This window comes from Hippichthys cyanospilos, chromosome 7 (assembly GCF_059441005.1).
Source record: "Hippichthys cyanospilos isolate Australia breed blue-spotted pipefish chromosome 7, RoL_Hcya_1.0, whole genome shotgun sequence".
NCBI lineage: Eukaryota > Metazoa > Chordata > Actinopteri > Syngnathiformes > Syngnathidae > Hippichthys > Hippichthys cyanospilos.
Window position 1 is genome coordinate 23,948,961 of NC_142375.1, and position 23,750 is coordinate 23,972,710.

General features: G+C 48.6%; 1 protein-coding gene across 4 annotated transcripts; it reads right to left on the reverse strand.

Moving 5' to 3' along the window:
• Window positions 1-1,707: 1,707 nt before the first annotated feature.
• LOC148421717 (slit homolog 1 protein-like) lies at window positions 1,708-22,749 on the reverse strand. 4 transcript variants are annotated; one of them, XM_088419069.1, is made up of 36 exons: window positions 22,457-22,749; window positions 21,303-21,374; window positions 20,966-21,037; window positions 20,119-20,190; window positions 18,935-19,006; window positions 18,777-18,848; window positions 18,623-18,694; window positions 17,562-17,725; window positions 17,325-17,472; window positions 16,944-17,015; window positions 16,800-16,871; window positions 16,332-16,403; window positions 16,081-16,224; window positions 15,021-15,184; window positions 14,142-14,165; window positions 13,414-13,558; window positions 12,591-12,665; window positions 12,092-12,235; window positions 11,877-12,020; window positions 11,293-11,459; window positions 11,078-11,216; window positions 10,939-11,007; window positions 10,120-10,191; window positions 9,949-10,020; window positions 9,353-9,424; window positions 8,416-8,579; window positions 8,191-8,321; window positions 7,700-7,794; window positions 7,103-7,411; window positions 6,892-7,029; window positions 6,270-6,498; window positions 5,442-5,572; window positions 3,633-3,784; window positions 3,078-3,280; window positions 2,916-3,009; window positions 1,708-2,843 (listed from the first exon to the last, which is right to left on the reverse strand). In XM_088419069.1, the coding sequence occupies exons 1-36, from the start codon at window positions 22,642-22,644 to the stop codon at window positions 2,599-2,601; spliced, it is 4,470 nt and encodes a 1,489-aa protein (XP_088275195.1). In that variant the 5' UTR covers window positions 22,645-22,749; the 3' UTR covers window positions 1,708-2,598. The 4 variants fall into 4 exon arrangements, with proteins under 4 accessions (XP_088275195.1, XP_088275196.1, XP_088275197.1 ...); XM_088419070.1 differs by lacking the exon at window positions 20,119-20,190; XM_088419071.1 differs by lacking the exons at window positions 16,800-16,871; window positions 16,944-17,015.
• Between the last annotated feature and the right edge of the window lie 1,001 nt (window positions 22,750-23,750).

Here is a 23,750-nt window from a genome sequence, read left to right on the forward strand (position 1 = left end):
GTACTTGAAAAAAAAACTTGAATTCATTAACTCGCTATAACTATACTAACTAATCTAATCAGAACAAATAAAAGAATGCATCATATCGTTTTACTTGGAATTCATAACAAAATGATACTTTTGGTTAAAAAAAAAAAATCCAGTTATTTTGTAAATGTATGTTGGCAAGTTTTTATTCTTTCGAATATTTTCTTCTTAAATCACCAGTTAGCAAATAGCCTCCTTCCGCAAACATCAGCGTGTGTGTGTTTTGACTAAGCAGTTGTCAAAGGTGATCACGTGACACACACACACATATATATATATATATATATACACATACACACACATGATGACCTTTGGCATACATGCATGCGCCCACACACACACACACACACACACACACACACACACACACACACACGCTGCGCGAATGTCAGAAGCGGCTCCCCCCACGGTGGCCCCCAGCAGGCACCCCCCACCCCACCCTCCGCCCCCCCATTAATTAATGAACCCACACAGCGCCTCGCCTCAATTAACACTGTGACACACACGCACACACACGCACACACACTTGTTTGTTCTTTGCATCTACAAAACCTGGAGCAATTTCAAGACCTAAAAAAACAAAACAACATACAGTACCATTCAAAAATATCCTTCGTAGAATTGCACCTGCCACTTATTTCTACTAACTTTTGTATTCATATTTGTGATATTTTATAGTAAATAGAATTATATTTAACAGCATTTATTATTTTTCTGTATTCAGATAATTTATATTCAATATATTTGAATACAATTATTTTCCTGAGGCTAACTGTTTTTTTAAATGATGAAATAAAATTCATTTTGATGATTTTATTCATATTATTCTATCAATATTTATTAATATTGTATTAAAGTTGTTCATTGTTATCGCATTTTTATTTGAAATATAATTACATTTGATGCCATTTTATTTATATGCTGTTATAAGTTATATTCAATACATTTTTAATAGAATGTTTTCTCTTGGTTACTGAATTTTTTTAACCATGGAATAAAAATACATTTTAAGTTAAACAATAAAATAGTTTGTCATTTTTATTGCAGGTTTAATTTTTAAGAGGCAAATAGATCTAATAAAGGATTCTTTCAAGTTTCATAAAAATTGCTTTGTGCGATTGGCCGATTTTGCCGTGAGATTTCCAGTAAGACGTTTTCCTTCCCTTCCTCCTCTTTTTTCCAAACGCTCTTTTGCTGTCAAATTATTCGTGTTGCCTGCGGCGCTCCCATAAAAAAAATATATATATCTATATATACATCCCTTCCCCCATCTTTTTCATATCATCTGCTTGTCATCCTTCTTCCACTTGCTTGCTGGCTTTATGTCCCCACTTGGACCTATTGCTGCGCGCTCGTATGTGTGTGCGCGCGCGTGCTCGTTATTGGCACCTAGAGAGTACTAAGCCTCATCGTATCAATTACAAAGAAAATGAGGACAATTTTGCCCTCCGTGTTTTAGTTTACGTCAAATGTTACTTTTTACGTTTTCTCTTTTTGCTGCAAAAACGACCATGTCATTTTTTTTTTGTAAAAAAAAAACAAAAACGACCATGTGTAGTCAGACTTGTTGGGATTACATAAAAACAAAGATGTACTGTAGGGTTTTGTTTTTTAAATTGACGTAAAAAAATGTGACTTCTGGAAAAAAACAAACAAAAAACAAAGAAAAAAAGACTGAAGAAATGGAAGCGGCTGCTCTTTATTCCAATAAATTAATCCAAAGAAGAAAAACTAGCCTACAGTCAATGTATATAAAAATACTATGAGCACGTCTTATATTATTTTACAATCTGTTAGCTTATTAAGTGTTCATAGTCGACAAAAAAGCTACATAGGGTTCAAAGTTCAGATAGAAAAAGTTAGCATAAATAGCAATTTAAAAGCTACGCGAATCGATGACGCACGCGATGCCTTCACTGACTCCTCGTTTCGCACGGCGAGTCCACGCACGCGTTTCGCTTTTGCATGTACGTGTCGCGGAAATGTTCTTTGGGCTTCAGATGGTTGCCGACGTTACGAATTTGGCCTTGTGCCGCCGTTCCCAATTCTTGCTATCGGGAAGTAGCGGCGGAAGACTCAAAGACGTTTTCGAAACATCTCTTTGCAAAATCCGCAGTTTTCCTCGGAAACTAACCCCAATTCCCTCGGAACCGCGCGGGCAAACTTCTTGGCGGTTGGTGAATTCAACAACTATCACAGCTGAGTGGGACCCTTAACACGTTAGCGGGAAGCTAAAAGACGGATTCATCAGAGACGATTTGGGCTCTTTGATAACCGGACGTACGTATTATTTTACAATCGACATTTAAGGTTCTTTGATGCCGTCAAAAAAAAAACGGAAGACAACTTCAATGAAAAGACAACCGCATGTGTTTTTAGAAAATATCAAAGACCACGTCGGAACGGATGTCTTTCCGTTAACGTAGAGGACATTTTATCTATATCGTTTGGGATTTTTTAGGACATTTATGCAAACAGAAGAGTCGTCTTTTTGTTAAGCTACAGGAAAATAGTAAGAAAAGTTCAAGGAATGTGTTTTTGGTAACATCAAAGACACGGTTATTTTGTGCGCTAGACGCACGTTTTGCACCCGCATTCTATCGGCTTCTCCACGTCTCGCGTCAAAGAGGTTCCGTCCGGGCACAGGAAGTCGATCCGACGTCGCCGTAGCCTCAGGGGGGCGCAACAGGAAGCGGGGACGCCTTCCGGCCGGCACCGGCCCCGGCACTCCACCCAGGAGAAGGTCTTGGAGGTCGTGCACAGGACCGCCCCCCGCCGGACACGGTGGTAATCGCGCACGGGAAGCCCCCGGCACGCTGGCCCACGTCAAAGCCGCGCCTCAGCAAATAGTTTCGCAGAACGCCGACGACGGTAAAGACGCCTCAGACCTCGCGTGGAGTTGAGCGCGTCCCCTCCTCCGTCCGGCTCTTCCGCCGCCGGCCGCTCGCATTCTGGCCCCGACTGGCACGCGCACCGGACCCCCTGGGGAAAACAAATCCGAATCAAAGGCGAGCTGGCGACAAACCGAGCGCTATCTGTCATCCCGCGACCTGGGCGCCCCCTCCTGGCCGGCAGAGGCCGTGCGCGCAGGGGAGCCGGGGGCAGGCGGGGCATCCGGGCACCACGCCCGCCCGCATGCGCCCGCGCGTGAAGTCCTGAAGCTCGCGGTCGATGTAAAGGTTCCGGACGCAGCCGTGGAATCCCGACGCGTTGGCGGCGCCGGACGACGGGGGCGCCGCCTCCTCGGGAAGGCCTGACCCCGCCCCCGGAAAAACGAACGCGTCAAAGGCGGAAGAAAGGAAAATGGAGATCTAGAATGAAAAAAGGATCAAGACAAATATGCGTTTCCGCAAAATCAAAGAACTTTGATCCTTCGAGGAAACGAAGGAAGACAAGACGAGGGACTGGTGAAAACGTCGGCATTTTCGAAACATCAAAGACGTTTTGGAAATTTTGACTTGGGCCCGGTCAAAGACCATTTTCCCAGTCATCCAATCAAAATAAGAGGGAGGTCTTTGCCCCGCGTGGGGCGTTCCGAGAGGACCTCCCTCTTATCTTTCGGGCTTTTCAGAATACAAGAGAGGAGCCTGATTTTTCTTTGCCACCTCCCACGTAGAGCGGCGCCCGGGTCCCGGCGGCGCGCCGGCCGCGCCCGTCCAACGTGGCCGCCGGACCGCCGTCCACCGTCAGGTTGAGCGTCCGCTCCGAGCTCAGCAGCTCCACCGTGTGGAAGAGGCCGTCGTTCACCGTCTCCGAGCTGGACGCCGAAAAAAAACAAAAACGTCCGTCTTGAACGTCGGAGCCTAATCGCGTTCTCGGCCCCGGCCCTATTTTCAAAGCCCGGCTCTTTTTCGGAAGCCTACTTTGAAACCCTGACCGGGGCCCGACTCGGATTCGGGATCAGGGCTTCAAACGCCGGTTAGGGTTACGAACAAGGGCTAGGAGTTCAGAGTAGAGAAAGGGCTCCAAAGCAGGGCTTTAAAATGGAGTAGGGTTTCAAATTTGGTGCAGGATTTCAGAGTAGGGTTCTAAACAACTGGCAGGGTTTCAAAGCAAAGTCGGCTTTTCAACACCGAGGTTTAAACTAAGGTAAGGTTTCCAAAAAAGGCTTTGGGCTTTCGGGCTTTGTTTAGGATTCCAGAGCAGGCTTACAAACAACGGCTAGGGTTTCAAAAGAACGTTTTCAGAGTAGGGTTTTAAACTAAGGTCGGCTTTCAAACAAGGGTCGGGGCTTCAAAGTAGGCTTAGGAATTCAGTCCGGGGTTTTCAAAGGAAGGTTTTGAACACGTTTAGGGTTACAAACAAGGGGTAGGGTATCAACTAGGGTTAGGGTTTCAAAGAAGACTTTTAATATAGGGACGGGAAGGGTTTCGAATCGGCAGGAGGATTTCAAATTCCTATCGTTAGGGTTTCAAAGCAGGTTGTCAACTTTCGGAGTAGGGCTTTCAGATTAGGGCTTCAAACAAGGGCTGGGGTTTCCCGGGAGACCCTACAGTTAGGGTTTGAAATTGAGGTAGGGTCTCAAAGTAGGGTTTGAAATCTGGTTTAGGATTTCAGAGTAGGCAGTGTTTTGAAACAAAGTTGCATTTTCCAAGTAGGGCTTTCCAAAAAGGCTCGGGCTTTCGATTTTTGGTTAGGATTTCAGAGTAGGCTGACAAAAAACGGCAAGGCTTTCAAAAGGACGTGGAAAGTACCCCTTGTTTGGAACCCTACTGTAAACAAAGGTCGGCTTTCCGAGGGGGGGGGGGGGGGGCTTCCGAGGCGCCAGGGTCGCAAAGGAGAGGCGCTCGGGCTTCCTCCTCGAGCGGGTTTGAAGGGTCCGTCTCCCGCCGTCTCCCGCCGTCTCCCGCCCTTCCCGGCGCCGCTCGAGAGCGCTCGCCTTTGTCGACCCGCTTAAGCGGAGGGTACTTGGGATTTTTTTTTTTTTTCTCGTCGACAAAAGCGGCCGTCGCTACCTGACGTACGCTCGTTTGGAGGGGGGGGGGGGGTGGTTTCGGGTGTAATTCCGACGTCGCGACCTTTGCGTCCACCGCCGCAAGTTGGGAAGAAGAAGAAAAGCGGAAGCGTTTCAGCTTCCTCTCAGCACAATGTCTAGTTCAGCTCATGTTTTACGTACTCATTTTGCTCCAAACGACTACGTCCTTTTTTTCCAGGTTTTACAAATGTTGAATGATAGAAGGAATAGGCTACTTTATTAGCCAATTGTACTGAAATAATGGATTACTTTGGTCTCTGTGTACCGAAGTCATCGTGAACTTCATTTCCGCAAAATAACAGATCAGATCAACCAAAGTAATTGGTTACTTGGGGTCATTAGGTACTAAGGTATTTGAATACTCCTATGGAATGACTTAGGGTAATTAACGACTAAAGTAATTGTTTTGTTTGTGTTTTTGTGCAATGCGCGTCCCCACCTGTAGATGGCGACGGCGGGCTGGTTGCCGGGGTCATATGTGACCCTGATGCGACCTCGGTGGAGCTCCACCGCGATCGGGTCTTTGTCTCCGTTGAACAACAGAATGCCATTTTCCTCCCCCGACGACACCTGAAACACCCTTTCCCATTTGTTATTTCGATACCATTGCGTTTTGCAATAACTCGCTTTGTGTTCCAATCGGTTTGCTCTTAGTTTGAAAAGAAAAACATACTTTTTCTGGCGCGGCCTTGAAAACGGACTCAGTTCGACGACGACTTACCAAAACTAATGCATACGCTGTTTTGTAAAGGAGTCACGAAAACAATTTAGCGATAAATCGCATCAGGCTTCAATTCATTTGCTCTTAATTTGAAATGCAAAATACATATACGGTTATCGTCGCTGAAATAATTCAAAGAGATTAAAACTTAACATTGTACTGTAAAGGCATACATTGTTTTGAGTCACTAAAACAATTTAGCAATAAACTGCATCATGTTTCAATTCATTTGCTCTTCATTTGAAGAGAAAGCTGGCCTGTTATCATGGCTTTAAAAACATTCAATTAGGTCAAAACTTAACAAAATAAAAGCATACAAAGGAGTCCCTCAAACAATTTTGCAAAGAGTTGCTTCATGTTCCAACTATTTTGCTCTTATTTAGGAAAGGAAAACGTGATTTTTTCTGTTGCATTTAAACAAAAACGTATTTTTGATTTGTTCTTTAAATGTCACAAACTTTTTCTCTCAAATCACTTTTGCAATTAGATTTTTTTTTTTTTCCCAAGCAAGCGTACGGGCGCGAATAAAGCGGCGGCGGCGGCGACCTGCAAGGTGATGTTGGCTTGGCGGAGGTCCGCGACGTCGTACAGTTGGACGTAAGCGTCGCCGTTGACAAAATTGACGCCGACCAGTTTCTCGCAGGCGGGACCCTCGAAGCCCGCCGGGCACCGGCACAGCGCCGAGCCCGCCCTCTCCACGCAGGGGGCGCCGTTCTGGCAACGGGCCCGCTGGCACGCCGAGGCCGACGGCGCCGCCTCCTCGCAAAAATCCCCCCTGCGCACGCAAAAGAAAATCATCGTCGGCAAACTTCATTATTCCTGTGCCCTCGTTTTTCCCCGCCAGATGTATTCTTTGAATATTTTTATAATCGACCCTTGATATCTAAATTGCAAATGACATACGTGTTGTTGAAAGATGTTATTTTTTTTCTTCACAAAACATATTTTCCACTTGTAGGCTGGTCTTTAGCTAGTCAATTCGCAAGTTGGAAGAGCGTTAGCTGGCGAAGGAAACCAGTTAGCGAGGAGTTGCTTCAAATGCATGGTTAAATACCATCAAAAAAACAAAACATTCCTTAGCTAAAAAAACCGTCATTTTTGGCGAATAATCTTTAAATGGCTCCTGAAGTAACGATGCTTTTTTTTGTCCGCGTGGAGCGCGACATACGTGTATCCGTGGCGACACACGCAGGCGTATCCGTCCAGGCGGTCCACGCAGCGCGCCGCATTCTGACAGCGGTTGTCGGCGCACTCGTCGTAGTCGATGCCGCAGTCGGGACCGACCCAACCGGGGACGCACACGCACCTGGCGCGCACAAAGCCAAATAGGCGGGAAATCAATACGAGCGCGTTTGGCGAGTATTTTGTGCGCGTGTCACCTGGGTCCGGCGGGCGCGCTGACGCAAGTGGCCTGGTTCTTGCACGGGTTCCTGTCGGGCGCGCAGACGTCCCGCTCGTCCTGGCAAAAAAGACCTGAGCGCACGCGGGGCGCGAGCTGATTGGCCGGGAGGGAAAGAGGAGGCGGGGCCGCGAGCCGCGCCCACGCACCGTCCCGCCCGGGGGGGCACAGGCAAGTGTAGTTGCCCGCGCCGTCCACGCAGGTGGCGCCGCCCTCGCAGCCGTGATCCCGGCAGTCGTCGGCGTTGACCTCGCAGTAGACGCCGTGGAAGCCCGACGCGCACGCGCAACTACGCGCCGGCCGGGAAAATTAAAAAAAAAAAAAAAAAAAACCCTTAACGAGGCGCTAGCTCATTAGCTCCCAGATGAGCGAAACTAATTAGCCGGCGGGCTGTCAAACGTGTGACATCGCATGTTTAGCACTTTGCAACACGCGCGCCCAACAACTCCAAACACGCAACTTATTCAATTAACACAACTAGCGCTTTAGCGTGAGTAAACACCACGTTACAATTCTCCGGATATTTTTCTCCTCGCCTTTCCGTCACTTTTCCCCTTTGAAATTCCTTCTTCGGTACCTGAAGCCGCCGGTCTGCTCGTCGCTCAGGCACGTTCCTCCGTTGATGCAAGGGTTACTGACGCATGCGTCCACCGGCGTCTCGCAACGTTGGCCCTGGACACACACACGCATATACTGTGTTTTGAAGTAGCCTGTTTGCTAACAAAAATGGTCGCTTTTGGGACTACGGCCACTTTTACCATTATGATACGATTTTTGATGGTAAAAAGAGAAATGCAACACAACTGATGAAAACGTAGGATGACGGGCGGCGAGCTAGCAGGCTACTTCCTGCTCAGAGAGGAAGTTGACAATACAAGGTAGATTTAGGGCTATATAAATAAAATTTGATTGATTGATTGATTGATTGATTGATTGATATTTTATTCCTGGGTGGGGATGGGCTGGTCCGTTCGAGTCCGAAACGAAATAAACAAAGCGTGTCACGTTTTTGCTTGCTCGCGAGCTGGCTATTTTCCGAAAAGGAGACGCGAGGTCGTCTCGTGATACCGTGAATCCGTCCTCGCAGGCGCACGCGTACGGCTCCGGGTGCGAGGGCCGGCCTTGGCAGAGGCCTCGGTTGTGGCAGGGAGACGACGCGCACGGGTCGCACTTAGCCGCCACGCTAGCTTCCACCGGACCTAAACAAAACAAACGATGACACCATTTTTGACCTCAATGTGAGGAAATGAAGAAAAACTTGTTTTTGGGGGGAGGGGAGGGGGCGGGGCTCACCCTGGCAGACGAAGCGTTCGGGGGGCGTGGTGAGCAGGAGTTTTCCCTCCATGCCGGGCGGCCCGCCGCATCGCGCGATCCCGGGCTCCTTGTAGCCGCTCTTCAGCCACTCGGACAACCACAGCAGACGGCAGTCGCAGTACAGCGGGTTGGAGCCGATGGCGCTGACGGGCAACAGGATCGCCGAGGAGACGGGGAAAGGAAAGGACGCGCGCGATCAACTCGCTATTTGCCTTTCTACTCCAATAAAGGTACACACAATCAGAACATTTGTGGATGTACACGGATGCACACTTCTATCAAGAAAAAGTACACACATGCAAACACAGTACTGACGCACATATAGGGTACATACACACACGGAAGTGTTTAGAGGTACACGCGTTAGCTGTCGGGGCACACTCACACAAGTACACATAAAAATATATATGTATACTGTAGAGGTACACACACGTGCACGTTTATAAGGAAAAGGGTGCACGCACATGCAAACAGTATTGATGTGCACATAAGGTGCATACACACGTGAACGTTTTTGGAGGTACGCACGTCAAGTGTCGGGGGATGCAGGGACTCACACAAGTACACACATAAAAAGCATATAAAGGGACACAAACACACATACGGTGCACAGAGGTACACACACCTAAAGAAAAAAGTGCACACACGCTGGTTGAAATGTATGGCGGCGCACATACAAGCACACACAAATTGCACTCGGATCCAAACATGCAGGTATACCGGGAGACATAACCGGGGTACATCCGCACATAAAAAGTGTTGGGAGGCACACGCGCGCGCGCGCGCAGGCAGGTACGTATACTCGGGCGCATACACGATAACGTTGAAAAACACGCAAAGGTACGCGCAAAGGTGCGCGCTTATCAGAAAGACGCGGCTCCGTATCCCAAGTACGCACGAGGGCTGGGATACGTACAGGTGCGAGAGCGAGGCGGCGTCCCCGAAGATTCCGGCCCGCAGCTCCGAGACGTCGTTGCCGTGCAGCGATCTGGAAGGCAAGCCGGCGCGTCATGTCACCCCGCCCGCATCAAAGCCATTCCTTTTCCCTTCTTCCTTCCTTTTTCTCACCTTTTCTCTCCCTTCCCCATTCCCTCCCTCCCTCCTTCCTTCCTTCACATTCCTTCCTTCTCCCTTTCTCTCCCTCCTTCGTTCCTTCCTTCCTTCACATTCCTCCTTCCTCACCCTTTGTCTCCTTCCTTCACTGCTTCCTCCCCTTCCTTCATTCGCTCCTTCTTTCTCCTTCCTTCCTTCAAATGTCTTCATTCCTTCTTTCTCTCCTGCCTTCCTTCACATTGCTCCCTTCCTTTTTCTCTCCTTCCTTCACCGCTTGCTCCCCTCCATCTCTCCTTCCTTCCTTTTCTCCCTCCCTTTTTCACTTGTTCTCCCTTCCCTCCTTCCACCTTCCTCTCTTCCCCTTCCTTCATTGTTTCACATTCCTTCCTCCTTTATTTCTTCACCCCCCCCCCCCCCCCCCCCCTTCCTGCGTGCGTGCGTGCGTGCGTATACACTCACAAGAGCCTCAGTGATCGCAGGCCTCCAAGTGCCAGAGGAGGAATACAACGTAGGGAGTTGTAACTCAGGATCCTGCACACAACAGCAACACACCACAAATGAATAAATGAAATATATAACGATTACATTGTTTTATAAAATCATGGTATTCTTTTGTGTGTGTGTACTCACAGAGTGGTGAGTTGGCTCATGTTTGCAAAAGAATCGTCGGACAGGGAGCTGATTTGGTTGTTGCTCAAATCGCTGCAACATGCAAGGCACGCACAAAGGATTTAGTGACAATCTTAGAAATAATCTACTAATTAGGGTACAGTATTAAATTGAAGCAAAGGGAGATGATGTTCACGGTCCATGGCGCCCTCTAGCGGACATGGCCAAAACACGTTATGCTAATAAACGTCGACTGGCCGATAGTGGACAGTAAGGCAAAAATGGCAACAGGAAGTAGAAGTGTAGGAGGAGATACGAACAATAAGTAAAGGAGGGTAAAAACAGGATGTAAAGTTAAATAGGATGTAGACAAGGAAGGAAAAGAGGCGAACAAGAAAGCAAAATGGTGTAAACGGGAAGAAAACTAAATGACATGTAAAAGTGTAATGGTGTGAAGAGGAAATAGAGACGAGGGCAGGAAGTCAAAGTTTTAAACAGGAAGTAGAAACGGAAAAAGATACGTGAACAGGAAGTTACAATTAAGTTAACGGGGATGTAAACAAGGAAGTAAGAGAGGTGAACAAGGAAGCAAAACGGTGTAAACAGGAAGTAGAACTAAATGACATGTAGAGGTGTAATGGTGTGAAGAGGAAATAGAGACATGGGCAGGAAGTCAAAGTTGTAAACAGGAAGTAGAAATGGAAACAGAGCCACGGACACACAGTTAGAATAAACAGGAAGTAGATCTAAATAAATAGTAGAAGAACAAGTAAACAGAAGACGGAAGCAAAAAAACAGGAAGTAGATGAAGACAGCGTTGGAGGACAGGACGTTCCTCACATGAGCTGCAAGTTGTGGAAGTTGCTGAGCTGGCCGGGCACTCGCGTGAACCGGTTCCCGTCCAGATATCTGCCGGGAAAATTGCCAATTGACCGAGGGCGCGTTTCATTTGAAGGCGGGGGAGTCGGCGGCGGCTCACAGTTCGGTCACGTTGGGAGGAATTCCCCCGGGCAGGGCCTGCAGATGCCTGTTGCTGCAGCGCACCACCGTGTCCACGCAGGTGCAACCGGCGGGACACCGCGGCCCCGACGGGCAGCCGGCGGGCTCCGCCGGAGAGCCTGCCGAAACGCGCGCGCGCGGCCCAAGGTCAGGGGAGGTGGACGCGGGCCCCCGGCCCGGGCTCCGGCGGCGTACCGTCCTCGCAGCGGAAGTCGGGCGCCGCCACGTCCTGCAGCGGGATCTCGCGGAGGAAAGCCGGCCCCCGGCAGCGGGGGTTCCCCGTCACCACGCGCCGGCTCCTCAGCCAGGCGCCCAACCAGGACAGGCGGCAGTCGCACTGGAACGGGTTGGCCAGCAGGTTCCTGGGGGGGGCATTTGCCTCGCCGTCACGGATTTATTTCAAAGTCAGAACTTACAAATGGAAATTCGGCCTTTCTTCTCACGGTTAAGCCGTGGCGGTGAACGTTTGGACCGTGAGGCTCCGGCTATTACTTTATCACTATACTTGTGAGGACATTCGGGTCGGCCCTCCCAAGTTCAGCCGTCTTTTATTGCGCTATCTTCTTTTTCTTTAGAATGCGTTTGTGTTTTTGCACGGCTACGGTCCTCCTGCGAGGACCGCTGAGGCATTCATTTTAACCCGCGTAGTGAGGACATTTCGGCCAGTCCTCACAAGTTGGGACGTCTATTTGAGCACGGAGGCTTGTTTTCGGAGCACGGCTTTGAACGGGACTTTGTCCGAGGTTAGGGATGTCCTCGCAAGCGCGAGCGCGACTGACAGCGTGGAGAGGTTGGGAAGGGCGTCGAAGGTCCCGGGCAGGACGGCGCTGAGCTGGTTGTCGTAGAGCGAGAGCAGGCGGACGTTGAGCAGGCCCGCGAAGCTGCCGTTGTGCAGGCAGCCGATCTTGTTGTTCCTCAGCATCCTGTCGGCGACACTCCGCTTCCTTAGCTCATCTCCCGAGCGCAAATGTGAGCGAGCCGGCGCGCCTCTCACAGCATGCGCAGCGAGTCCATCCCTCTGAACATTCCCCCGCGCACCGCTTCCAGGTGGTTGGCCGTCAGGTGCAGCTCGGTCACGCCCGAGGCGCCCTGGAAGGCGCCGTCCTCGATCTCCGAGATTTTGTTGTTGCTCAGGTTTCTACAAAGACAAAAAATACTCACGTTTTGATGCATGATAGGAAACGCATGAAGTCAATGGGATGTCCCGGCTACACGTTGGCGTGTGCCCTTGTTTTTTGCTACATGGTGGGTGGCCTACTTTCAGGTTTCGCTGTCTTTGTGGGGACCGTTTTGGTGGTCCCCAAAAATTCAGAGGTCTTATTGAAAGGTCAAGACTCGCTTTTAGGGTAATGGTTGGGATTAGGGTAAGGTTGAGGGTTAGGCCACCTGTTTTGATGCTCAAGGTTCGAGTTTTTGCATCACGTCAGTGGGATGTCCCCGCTACGATAGAAGAACCTTGGTGTGTGCGCGTGTGTCACCACGGCTTGACCTACATTTTCTTGAGCTGCGAGAGGCCCTTGAAGGCGCCCGTGGCCTCCAACCGGGAGAGGTCATTGTTGTTGAGGCGCCTGCGACATCATGGTGGTCATCATCGCCAGGGGAGCCCAAACGCATCACAACCAGAAAGAGAAGAAAACAAGATGGAAGGTCCGGCGGCTGTGCAGTCACGCGGCATGACGCGCACGTCAACATGGATACGTGTTAGGTTCACGTGTGTGTGTGCGTGTGTGAGCGCGTTCCCGTTCGGCTGCGCTTGTGAGAAGCGCTTTGAGGTTCCTGCCCACATTTTGGAGAAGTGAGGACATTTAGGCCACTCCTCACTTGTTCACACCTCTTTTTTTGAGGGTCAACACTTGCTTTTGGAGTATAGCTTTGAATGGCCAGATCCGGCCCCAAACATCATTTTACGTGGCCGGCGAAACGCTAATTTGACTTCAAGTTTATGGCAGAATTTTTTTTTTTTTTTTTGTTCCCGATCAATTGAACAGTTTTTGCCGGCCTCTGATTTGAAAACTAGCTAGGTGTGTGACAAACACGCTTCCGATTGATCCTGGCCCTCTGACAGAAAGCAGAAGTACAATGTGGCCCACCGTGAAAATGAGTTTGACACCCCTCCGCGAGACGGGCGTCAAACTCGAGGCCCGGGGGCCATTTTTGGGCCCGCCGCATCATTTTACGCGGCGCGCAAAACGCCGAGCCGACTTTTGAAAAATAGCCGGGACCAAAATGAGTTTGACACCCTCGGGTTAGGGTCAGGGTGGGAGGCAGGCGGCGGATGTCCTCGCAAGCACAGCGGTACAAACGCGTGTGTCGTACAGTTCCTCAGTGGCGGGGGGCAGGTGCTGGGGGAACTTGCTGAGCCTCAAATTGGAGCAGTCCACCACGTTGGCCTGGCAGCGACACTTGCCGGGACAGGACGGCTTGCCGTTGCACCCGGGGCTCGGCCCGCGCTCCTCCGCCCCTGCCGACGCACGAGCGCACGTTTATTTTTCGTCCGCGGCAGGAAGCGGGCAAGTATCGTGTCCATTTTTTGGACACATTTCTCTACGTTCTCCAGGCAGTATTTTAGCCTAGAAATGGCAAAATCCAATAAATTCATTCATTTGATCTGAACAAAGTCGAGCATTAACAGGCTGTTAATCTGCTTCAGATTCCGGGTTCAAACCGAGCGTAGGAGTGTTATTGCGGGACGTTGGGTAGATGCTGCTCTAAAGTGACGGTCTTGAAAAAAAGGAAGCACCGAAGTAGCAAAAAGTGAAGCGCTAAATGGTGGGGGAACACCGTAAACTTTCAAAATGAACTGTAAAATTGTAATGAATTAAAAAAAACAAAGGAAAAAAACAAATCAAAAAGCATTTAAAAAAGATATACCGTAAATCAATAAATATGTATACTAAATGAAAAAAAAAATCTAAAAATAAATAAATAAACTTCACACCATCGTGAAAATCACGATTCATCTAAAAGTGTTTGTCAATAAGTATGCTTTGGGGGCGTGGTTACCTTTTGATTGACAGCTAAATGAGTGAGGTGGTTTTACGCACCTGGAATGTGGTACTGCTCCTTGGCTAAAATATGAACAGAAAAAAAAGGCGCTCAATAAATCAGCATCACCAATGCAATCATCCCAAAGAATTGACCCTTTGCGTGTCATTGGAGCAGTGACCAGCAGGGGCGCTGTTGTTCACCCGCTGACATGCCGGCAGTTACTGTATGAGTCATTTATTGATATACGTCATAATAATTTAATGGAGTGTTGAACTAATAATTAATTTTGCTCCTGTCATTAAAAAATACGATTTTTTTTTCCATTAGACGGTGCAAAAAATGCGCTAATTATTTGCTTGCTAGTTTGCTCCGTATAATGTCAGAAGTTAAGCAAATATATTGCTCATTGTTTTCACAAATAAAAGTAGGTGCTTGAAAACGCTTCATTTCCATTTAACACAATGGTCTGTTTCATGAAAAAAAATCTATAAAAAAAATCTATAACAAAAATCAGAAATGTTTTTCCATTTGACATTAATTATCCTCAAAAAAAAATCAGCATCGTTTTTTAAACTGCTTTGGTCTGTAATATGCCAGAAACGGGGCAACGGTACTAATCATTATTTTTCAAAATAAAAGTAGGTTTACTTTTTTTTTAATGAAGTAATTCAATGCCAGGAACGTTTTTTAAGAGTCCGGACAGTCAATGCCAGATATTCGAGCATTAAATCGATACTTAAGTACATTAAGGCCATTACTTTCCAGATACTCAAGTATCAAATCAATTTAATACTTGAGTATCCGGGATTGAATGACCGGACTCTTAAAAAAAACGTGAAAATACGTCCCTGGCATTGAACGAGTTAAACGATATTATAAAAATCCTCAAATACTTCAGCAGTCATTTTTTTAGACGCGCGCACTTGTAAACTTACCGGAGCATCGGAATTTGCCGCTTTTAATTTGGGCGATGCGTTTGTTGGCCAGGCGGCGCGGGCTAGCGCAGCGCGCCCCGCTGGTCTCGATGGGGTTGGCGCGAAGGAAGTCGGCCAGCCACTTGACGTTGCAGTCGCACACAAAGGGGTTCTGGGCCAGGTGGCTGATGGGAAACAACAACAAACTATATTGACTTACAAGTTGAATTTGCTCAACTTAGCCACCAGGGGGCAATATAGTATCTACGGAATAATAGAGCTGGGGGAAAAAGTCGACCGAATGAGGTCAGTGGACTTTAAAAAAAGGTCAACTAAAATGATCCTGAACAATGTTTGCGACAGGGTTTTTCGCACGGATACTTTTTGCAGACGTACACAATGTTGCGATGCCGACGAGGAATTTGGGGATCAATTCCGATTATAGAGAGACAAACGTTACGGAAAACTCCGTTTTTTCAGCGTGGACCTGGCGCGCCCCTCTTAAAAAAACAAAACACCCGTATGGAAAGAACTTCCATAGTTGTTGTTTTGGTGCACCGCCCAGTGGCCGAATGGCTTCAAAACATTCCTTCTTCAAAATGATCAGGGAATAGAACCTGCCACTAAAAACAATCTTCTGTAAAGTGGCTCGCTTTTAGGTGTTCAAATTGGTGGAGGTGGGGGGCAGTCAAGCGCCAAAGAACTGTTTGTTGACCTTAAATAGTAATCGCTAGCGCATTCATGCTAATTGCGATTGCTAACTGCTTAGCAGAAGAAAATTTGGTCTAAAATTGTCTTGCCGACCGTTTTTCAATCTTTGGCGGGTATTTCACCACTGAACAACTAAATAACTAATTATTACGCTTATGAAAGCATTTACAAAATTGGGGAAAAAAAATGCAATGGGTTCCAAAGATTTGCTCATGACAGCCCTACAAAATAAATACACAAAGACGACGGCCTTTTCTAGGCTTGGGTAAAATGGATGCTCATTTATTGAGCCTGCCTATGGCGTCTAGCATTGCGTGTTAGCATTAAGCTAGTAATGCATTTTTTGTTGTTGTTTTTTTTAATCACTCACAGCGTTTGGATGCTATGCAGCGAGTCGAAGGTCCCTTTGGCCAAACTTTGGATCTTGTTGTCGTACAGCGAGAGCAGCGCCAAGTTCTCCAGATCCTTGAAGGTCGACGCTCGCACGCAGTGGATCTTGTTGGCGTTCAGCAGCCTGCCGGATGGACGGACGGCGGCGCGCGTTAGCCGGGAGCCCGCCGCGCCGCGCCGCGCCGCGCCGCGCCGCGCCGCGCCGCGCCCGGCCCGCCAAAAGATACTCACAGCAGCTCCAGGGACGCCAGGCCGTCGAACACGCCGGCGGGAAGCTCCGCGATCTTGTTGCCGTACAGAACCCTGGGCGCAAACCCACCGCCGCATATACGCAAAAAAAGATCCATTTTTTTCAGTTTTAGGCTAGGAGGGTCTAACAATGACACGTAGGAAATGGATTTAGTACTAAAGTAGTTAGGTAATTGTTGATTTAGGTACACAATTAAGTACTAAAGTAATCCCTTTCTTTAGTTCATTCAAAACTAAATCAATTCTATTGTTATTCAAAACTCGTAATCAATTACATTCGAGTTATTTTGCACTCAAGTATTTGAGTATATGAATCAACTAAAAGATTTTTTTTAAGAGATCCGTCCTTTAATACCTAATGGATTACCACACAAAGGCACAAGATAAGGATAGGTGGGCAAAAAAAAAACCATAGTATAAGATGAGGGGTAGGAATGCAATACTACTGACAAGGAGTTGAGGGCTTTGAGGCCGTGAAAAGCATCCGGGGCGATTTCCCATATTTGGTTGTTACTCAGGTCTCTGCCACACAAAGACACACAAAAGCATTTTCTTCACGTTGGATTTTTTCCAGCCGGGCGCGCGCTGACTCACATTCGCCGGAGCTTCTTGTAGGAGGTGAAGGCGCCCGGAGGAACAGATTTGATGCCGTTCTGCTCCAGACGACTGGAGGGCGAAAAGAATTTCCCCCCGCCGGTCAAACACGAAATTGGAATAAAAAAAAGTCACCTCGAAGAAGACGCAGGAAGTCTGCCATTTTGACTTGAAACTGCTATTTTAGGCTCGTTTTGGACCTTTTGAAAAAGGGTTTCACTTTGTCACGGAAATTTGAGCAGGCACGTCTATCTCGAGTAGACCTACGCAAACGTCCGCGAAAAGGAAGGACGCGGAAATGTTAGCGTGAAGTGACGATTCCTGGCTTTGTTTTTTTCTCGGGGAAAACCCCGCACGCCGGAAACAAAAACGGCCGCTCACATCTCGGTCATGGCCTCGGGGAGGTGCGCGGGGATGGCGGTGAGGCCCCGCCCCCGGCAGTCCACGACGTCGTTGGCGCACGAGCACATGGGCGGACAGGAGCCGGACGCCAGGCTGCACGGCTGCACGAAGGCGCTGCCGCCGCGACCTGGAAGCGCCGACGGCGGCGGATGACAATTTGGACGGAATTCCGAGTTACGCGCAAACGGCTTAAGTTGAGGGTAGAAGAAGAAGTACCTGAGCAGGCCAGGTCGCTCTTGCGCAGCTCGGCCAGGTTGAGTCCCCGGAGGGCGGGCGGGGAGCCGCACTGGGTGGAAAGGCCCAAAGCGGGCCGCTGGCGCAACCACGGAGATAACCAGGCCAGGTGACAGTCGCAGCGCAGAGGGTTGGAGTGAAGGCGGCTGGCGAGGAAGAGCGCCGCGCTCAGCGGGAAACGCTTTTCACCCCCCGCGTTCCGTACGTGCGCGTCGCCAAATGATTCATCCGGACGTTTTACGCGTTGCGTTTACACCGCTGCCGAATCTGGATCCGGTCTGAATCAAACTCGGGTTACCTCGCCAGCCGAAGGTACGCTTTTATCCGGATGCGACAATGTGCGACGACCACGCGCGCCGTATCGATCGGATTTAATCGGGCCAAATTCGAATTCCGTTTGGATGCAACTTGGCTTCGTTCAACCGCTGGAGGTCAAGTTTCATCTAAATGGGATGACAGAGTTGGACCCGAATCAAACTCGATTTAAAGTGAAGCGAGTTTTGTCTTGATGTGATGACGTTTCGCGTGGATTTGTACCGCGTCTATTCAATAAGGTTTTACGCTGTGTCAAATCTGGGTTGGGTCCGGATCAAATTCGATTTGAAGTGAATCAAGTTTGATCTTGACGTGATAACGTGGATTCGTGTAATGTATAAACATTTAATAGGGTGCGTCTATGTTGGTGTCACACCTGGATCGGATCTTGATTAAACAGAATTAGGGCCGGATGCATTGGATTTAAAGTGGGACAATATTCACCTAGTTGCGATAAGACTTGATACACTGTAGATATACAGTATACGTCGTGTGTATTCAGTAAGATTGTATGTTGTGGTGCCAAATCTGGATCGAAATTGGTTTAAGGTCAAGTTTCATCCAAATGTTTGAACTTTTGACACAGAAACTGTATGAGAATATCCGGCCAGCTTTTACACGTTACACCTGCATTGCCGTTCGATGGGGATAAAATCTGGATCGAATTTGGTTTCCGCGAATCTGATCGCGTTTCATTGATCCAAAATCGTTGCCGTGGAAGGACTCACAAAGTTCGCAGTTTGGGCATGTGGTTGAAACTGGAGACGGGAATGCTGCTGATGTTGTTGTTGTTTAGCGTCCTGCGGGAACAAGGGGACGCTTGAAGGCGTCACGGGCGGGAAGAGACCTCGTGGCTCGGCGGCACGGCACGCGACTACTCACAGCACTTCCAGAGATCGCAGCGCCCTGAAGGCTCCCTCCTCGATGCAGCCGATGCGGTTCTTGTCCAGCTGCCTGTCGGTAAAGGCGGCACGCGCTCCAGCTAGGCTTCCCGCTCCGGGCCGCCGCCGGTCGTCAAACCTTTGCCGTCGTGGACTTACAGATTTTTCAGGTCGGCGGCTCCTCTGAAGGCTCTCCTGGGAATGGCCCGGATGGCGTTTTCGCTCAGGTCGCTTCACAAATACAAAAAAAAATTAGTACGTTTAAGAACTCGTAAACAATAACTTGGGGTAATTACGTACTAAAGTAATCGCTCGCTTAAGTGCTTACTATCGTACGTTACAATGTATTCGAATTAAGTGCCAAAGTAAGCGATTAATTGAAGTATGTCACGTTAGTGTAAGTGTGGGCCGGTACCTAACGGAATCAATTACTTTCGTCAGATTACCTCTCTCTCTCTCTCGAGAGAGAGTCTAGATATCTAATCCCAGGTATTTATTGATGTTTTCCAGTATTAACGTAAATGAGGGATACTTGAAAGCATCACCGTTGAAAACGCATTCAACCCCAAAGACGGATTTTGACGTCTCTTTTAAGAGTCTTGACATTTCATCCTATGGACGCACGTCCACACACACGCTATTAAAGAGGCTTTCCCGACAGTCTCCCGGGATGTTGCCGGGATGCGAGAGGTCGGACCACAATGTTGAGGGGAGCTGGTCACAGCTGGACGTGTGTGTGTGCGTGCGTGTGTGTGCGCGCGCGCTAATATTTGTTCTCCCCACGTGTTCCTTCGCTCTTTTCTTGTCACGTCGCTGCGTGAGAAAGGTAAACTTTCCCACTCGCTTTGCGCTCCTTCCGAACCTCTCTGCCCGCTTTCAAAACACACTTGGGACTCGGGAGGACATCCATTGACATTGGGAATTTGTTCGCCCCACCTTAACCATCAGAAAGGAACGCCGCGCCCCAAGCCCGACCCTAATCCCAAGCAAAATCCCTTTCTAATAACACGTCTTCACCCCCGAAAAGGGGTGTGGACACGCGGAGTCCACCAAATAAGAAAAGACCAGATTTAGTCCACAGGCGGTCGGCTTGAGAGTAAAGCCAAAGTTCGGGTCAAATTGACCCGACTTTCTGCTTGATTTGTCAAAAAATTGGAGCTTTTCTTGCACCGAACCACATTTTGCTCCAAACAGCTCCGAGCGTTGGGTCAAATCGGCCCGAAAATTGGCTCGGTCCCGTCATCACCAAAGGCTTTTTAGAGCCAAGTAAAACGATTGAAAAGACGTCGGGATGCTGGGCCACGGACGTCCGGGGGGACAAGGGATCGGCTTTGCGTACTCACAGTCGTGATAAAGCTTCGTTCTTCTGGAAGAGAAGTTCCGGAATTTGGGTCAGACGGTTCCTGTTGAGACGACTGAACGCACACACACACACAAGCGCATTCATCAAGTTTGATTCAGAACGTAAAAAAAGAAACGAGTCTGGCGTAAATAAATAAGTTTGCTCCAAGTGGGCGTGGCCTAATGAGTGACATCAGGAGTTCTTCTTTTTGAAATGATTTTTTTTATCTTTTTCTTTTTTCAAATGAGGTTGACACTTCATTAAGTCTCTAAAAATTGACAACGATGGTGTCTGTCGCATTTCTTTATTAATAATGTAATTTGTTGTAATTGAACTCATCCGATCCCAAAGACTAGATTTTATCTTGTTTTTTTTAATTGATTTATTTGAAATAAAAATGGGCTGGTACTAAAGTACTTGATTACTTTAGCGCTTAATTAGATAATTAAGTACTGCAGTCATCAATTCCTTGATGTAATTAAGTATTTGAGTAATCGCTTGATGTCTGGGACTCTTAACTCATTCAATGCCAGGGATGTCATTTCACGTTTTGAAAAAGTCCAGATACCTAAGTAACACATTGATACTTAAGTACATCAAGGACATTCATTTCCAGATACTTTAGTATTAAATCCATACTTAAGTATCAGGGATTGAATGTGCGGACTCTTAAAAAAAATAAAATAAAATAAACGTGAAAACACGTCTCTGGCATTGAATGAGTTCAAAAACATCCAAATCTGTCTTTGGGATTGAATGACTCCTGTTATTGATTACTTTGCTGTTTACAAACATCAAAAACGAGTTCGTTGCTTGATTTGATTCCATTCGCAACGAAGGACACTCACAGTCGTTCCAGATCCTTCAGCTCATCCAAAGCGCCTCGTTCCACTTCTCGGATTTGGTTCTCCATCAGGTGACTGACGCGCAAGAAAAAAAAACAAAAAAAGCACACATACTATGAGCAAGATGTACAAATATTATATTTGGAAAACATGAGGCCAAAGAGGCTTCAAATTGGGAAGGCTCCCAAAACGCCGCCAAGGTCACGGAGGCCGCGCCTCTCGGCGTGTCGGGTGACAGCCGGGCGCGGTTGCCCGGCAGCAATCCGGCATTTCCGCGGGGGGGGGGGGGGGGGGTCAGCTAGCCAAGACTCGCGGGAAGATGGAAAACGGGAACACTCACAGAACCCGCAGATGCTTGAGGCCGGAAAAGTCCGACTTGGCGATGAGCGTCAGGTTGTTCCCGTTCAGATCCCTAAAACGCAAACGGCCGCGCTCAAAACACCAAAATACATATTCCAACACGTACATTCCGATACCGCATCGATAGACGGATAGATAGACGTAGCTTGATAGATGATCCGGATAGCTCTCTGGATATCGACATGGATGACTTGCGAGATAGTATCGAAATATAGTTCTAAATATTGAGATACCCGGATGTAGAGATCTCCGTAGATGTGGAGATAGATCTCCGTCCAGATAAATATCTCGTTCAATTTCTTGCTCGATTTCTTTGATGGATTTCGATCCTTCCTGCTCGTCCTTCCTTCTTTTTTTCTTCATCCTTTCACCACAAGCGGGATGGCCGTTCCTCAAAGTCACGGCCCGAGAAACGCCCCCCCTCCCCGCCGCAGCATTTTCTTCTCCTGATGAATAGGTCCCGCAGTGACCCGTAAAGGAGAAAATGGAGGAGGCCAGGGATAATGCGCGAGCATCAATTATTCACGCGCGCGCACTTCTTTCTTCATACGCCCGATGACATCATCCCCGCCGCGAATAGCCCAGACGGGACTTTGGTGACGAGCGTCTGATTTCAACAGAGCGGACGGACGCGTGCTCGTCAAGGGCCGCTCAACTCAATTCTTCCTGCGCCTAATAATCACACATCCAGTAGCGTGCCCATTTTTTATCCTCCGCAAAGAACGCCCGGCGCTTTTCAAATACGTGTTAGAAATGTACCCGATTTGGGCCAAACGGATTTCTGGCTTATTTATCAAACGGCGCTCTGGATTTCAACCGTTGGGGACCGAGGCAACTGAATTTTTTTCCGCTCGACTTTTTGGGTTAAACGAGCGAGCAACTCAAAGCTCCGATTGACATTTGAGTTCATTTCCCCAAATTGCGTTTTGAAATGGATGAATCGGGTTCATTCCATTTCTCGCCCACTTCTACCCAAGCGGAATTCTTTCGCCGATCGGCGGCGGTCCAAAGTTCGAGGGCGGACGCTGGCGCAAAGTCGGGAAAAGTCCGAGCGGAGGGCCGGGACTTTTTTTCGATCGGGCTTCCCCGTCGAGCCTTTGAGGAAAGCGAGAGACGGGCGGGCGGGTTACTCACAGCCTTTCGGCTCCCCTGGGAATGTTTTGGGGTACGGCGCGGATCCCCAGACCGCGGCAGTCCACCGCGTTCCCCAGGCAGCTGCAGGGCGCCGGGCAGGCTTGCGCGCCGCCCCCCGGCCCCGCCCAGACCAGCAGCAGCATCCAAAGGGACGCCCGCCCGCGTGCCCTCCGGCTCCGGGTGGCCATCCTGCTCGGAGACGGGCCGGCCCGGGCAAAGGCGGAACCGGGACCGGAAGCGCAAAGCCGGGACGGAGGAGCTCGGCTCGGCCTCGCTCGCGGAAGCTTCTTCCTCCTGGCTGGGCTCCTTCTCATTGAGCCGTCGCGGGCGGACGCCAGCCACTAGGGGGGAGGTGAGGGGAGGGGGGGAGGGGGGCGAGGGACTCCCTCTCTCTCTCTGTACGCACACAAGCCCTCGGAGCCATCACGCATCAAAAGCTTTTACAAATAACAGCAAGAAGACTCCGCCCAAAGCGCTCCCTTCTATGGGCGTCGCTCTCTCCCTGCTCTACTGTAGCTTTCTACCTCCCCCCGCCCCCTCCCCTCCCCTCCCCTCCCCTCCAGGGAAGAAGGGGGTGAGGAAGCGCCAGCATGATGGGGGGGGGGGGGGGGTAAACTGTAATTACGCCAAAGCATCCCAGCTCAGGGGAAAACACTCGCAGGGTTTAGCTCATTTGTCGGAAGAATTCTCCATTTCCAGCCCGGTTTTCAAGGCAGCTCTCCCGAAGGATCGGCACGTTTTCACGCCGTTCTCTGCCGACGAAAAAAAAAGTGATAAGAAATGAGCGCAAGTTGGCCGTGTCGCTAGTACGCCCGCTTCCGAATGGGAAAGTACGAGTGCTCGTTTTTCCTGTTTCTGAGACTTTTTGGTGCATGGGAAACGCCCAATTTACATCATTGAAGACACCTCACCCCAAAATGGAGGCCTCGTTTTTTTTGACCTAAGTGTATGAAAAAGAGATACAACTGTTTATTCATGCTACTCATTCATTTCTGATGTGTCTCTTTGGTTTATTATATTAATATTTTTCATCCACAGCATTTTTATTCTGTTTTTTCCCTTTATCATTTCATTACAATACAGTATGTTTTTTTCAACATTTATGATTTTTTTTTTATGGTTTACTATATATGGTTCTTTATTACAGTGCTGTATATTTTTTTAGTTATAAGGGCTTTCACGTTTATCATGAGATTTTTTTTTCCATCAGTATACTTGTTCCATGTACAGTACTTTTTTAAAACCTTTTTCTTTGTTAGACATTACAAATCATTAAACCCCCTGACCACAATGT

Bases quoted from the DNA above. Each gene is read 5' to 3' on its own strand.
- LOC148421717 (XM_088419069.1), bottom strand. From the start codon at position 22,644: ATGGCCACCCGGAGCCGGAGGGCACGCGGGCGGGCGTCCCTTTGGATG. The intron at 9,425-9,948 runs GTGAGTGTATAC...CTTGCCTTCCAG, and splicing joins CTGCGATCACTGAGGCTCTT to ATCGCTGCACGGCAACGACG. The intron at 2,844-2,915 runs GTCTGAGGCGTC...GACGTGGGCCAG, and splicing joins CGCGCTCAACTCCACGCGAG to CGTGCCGGGGGCTTCCCGTG.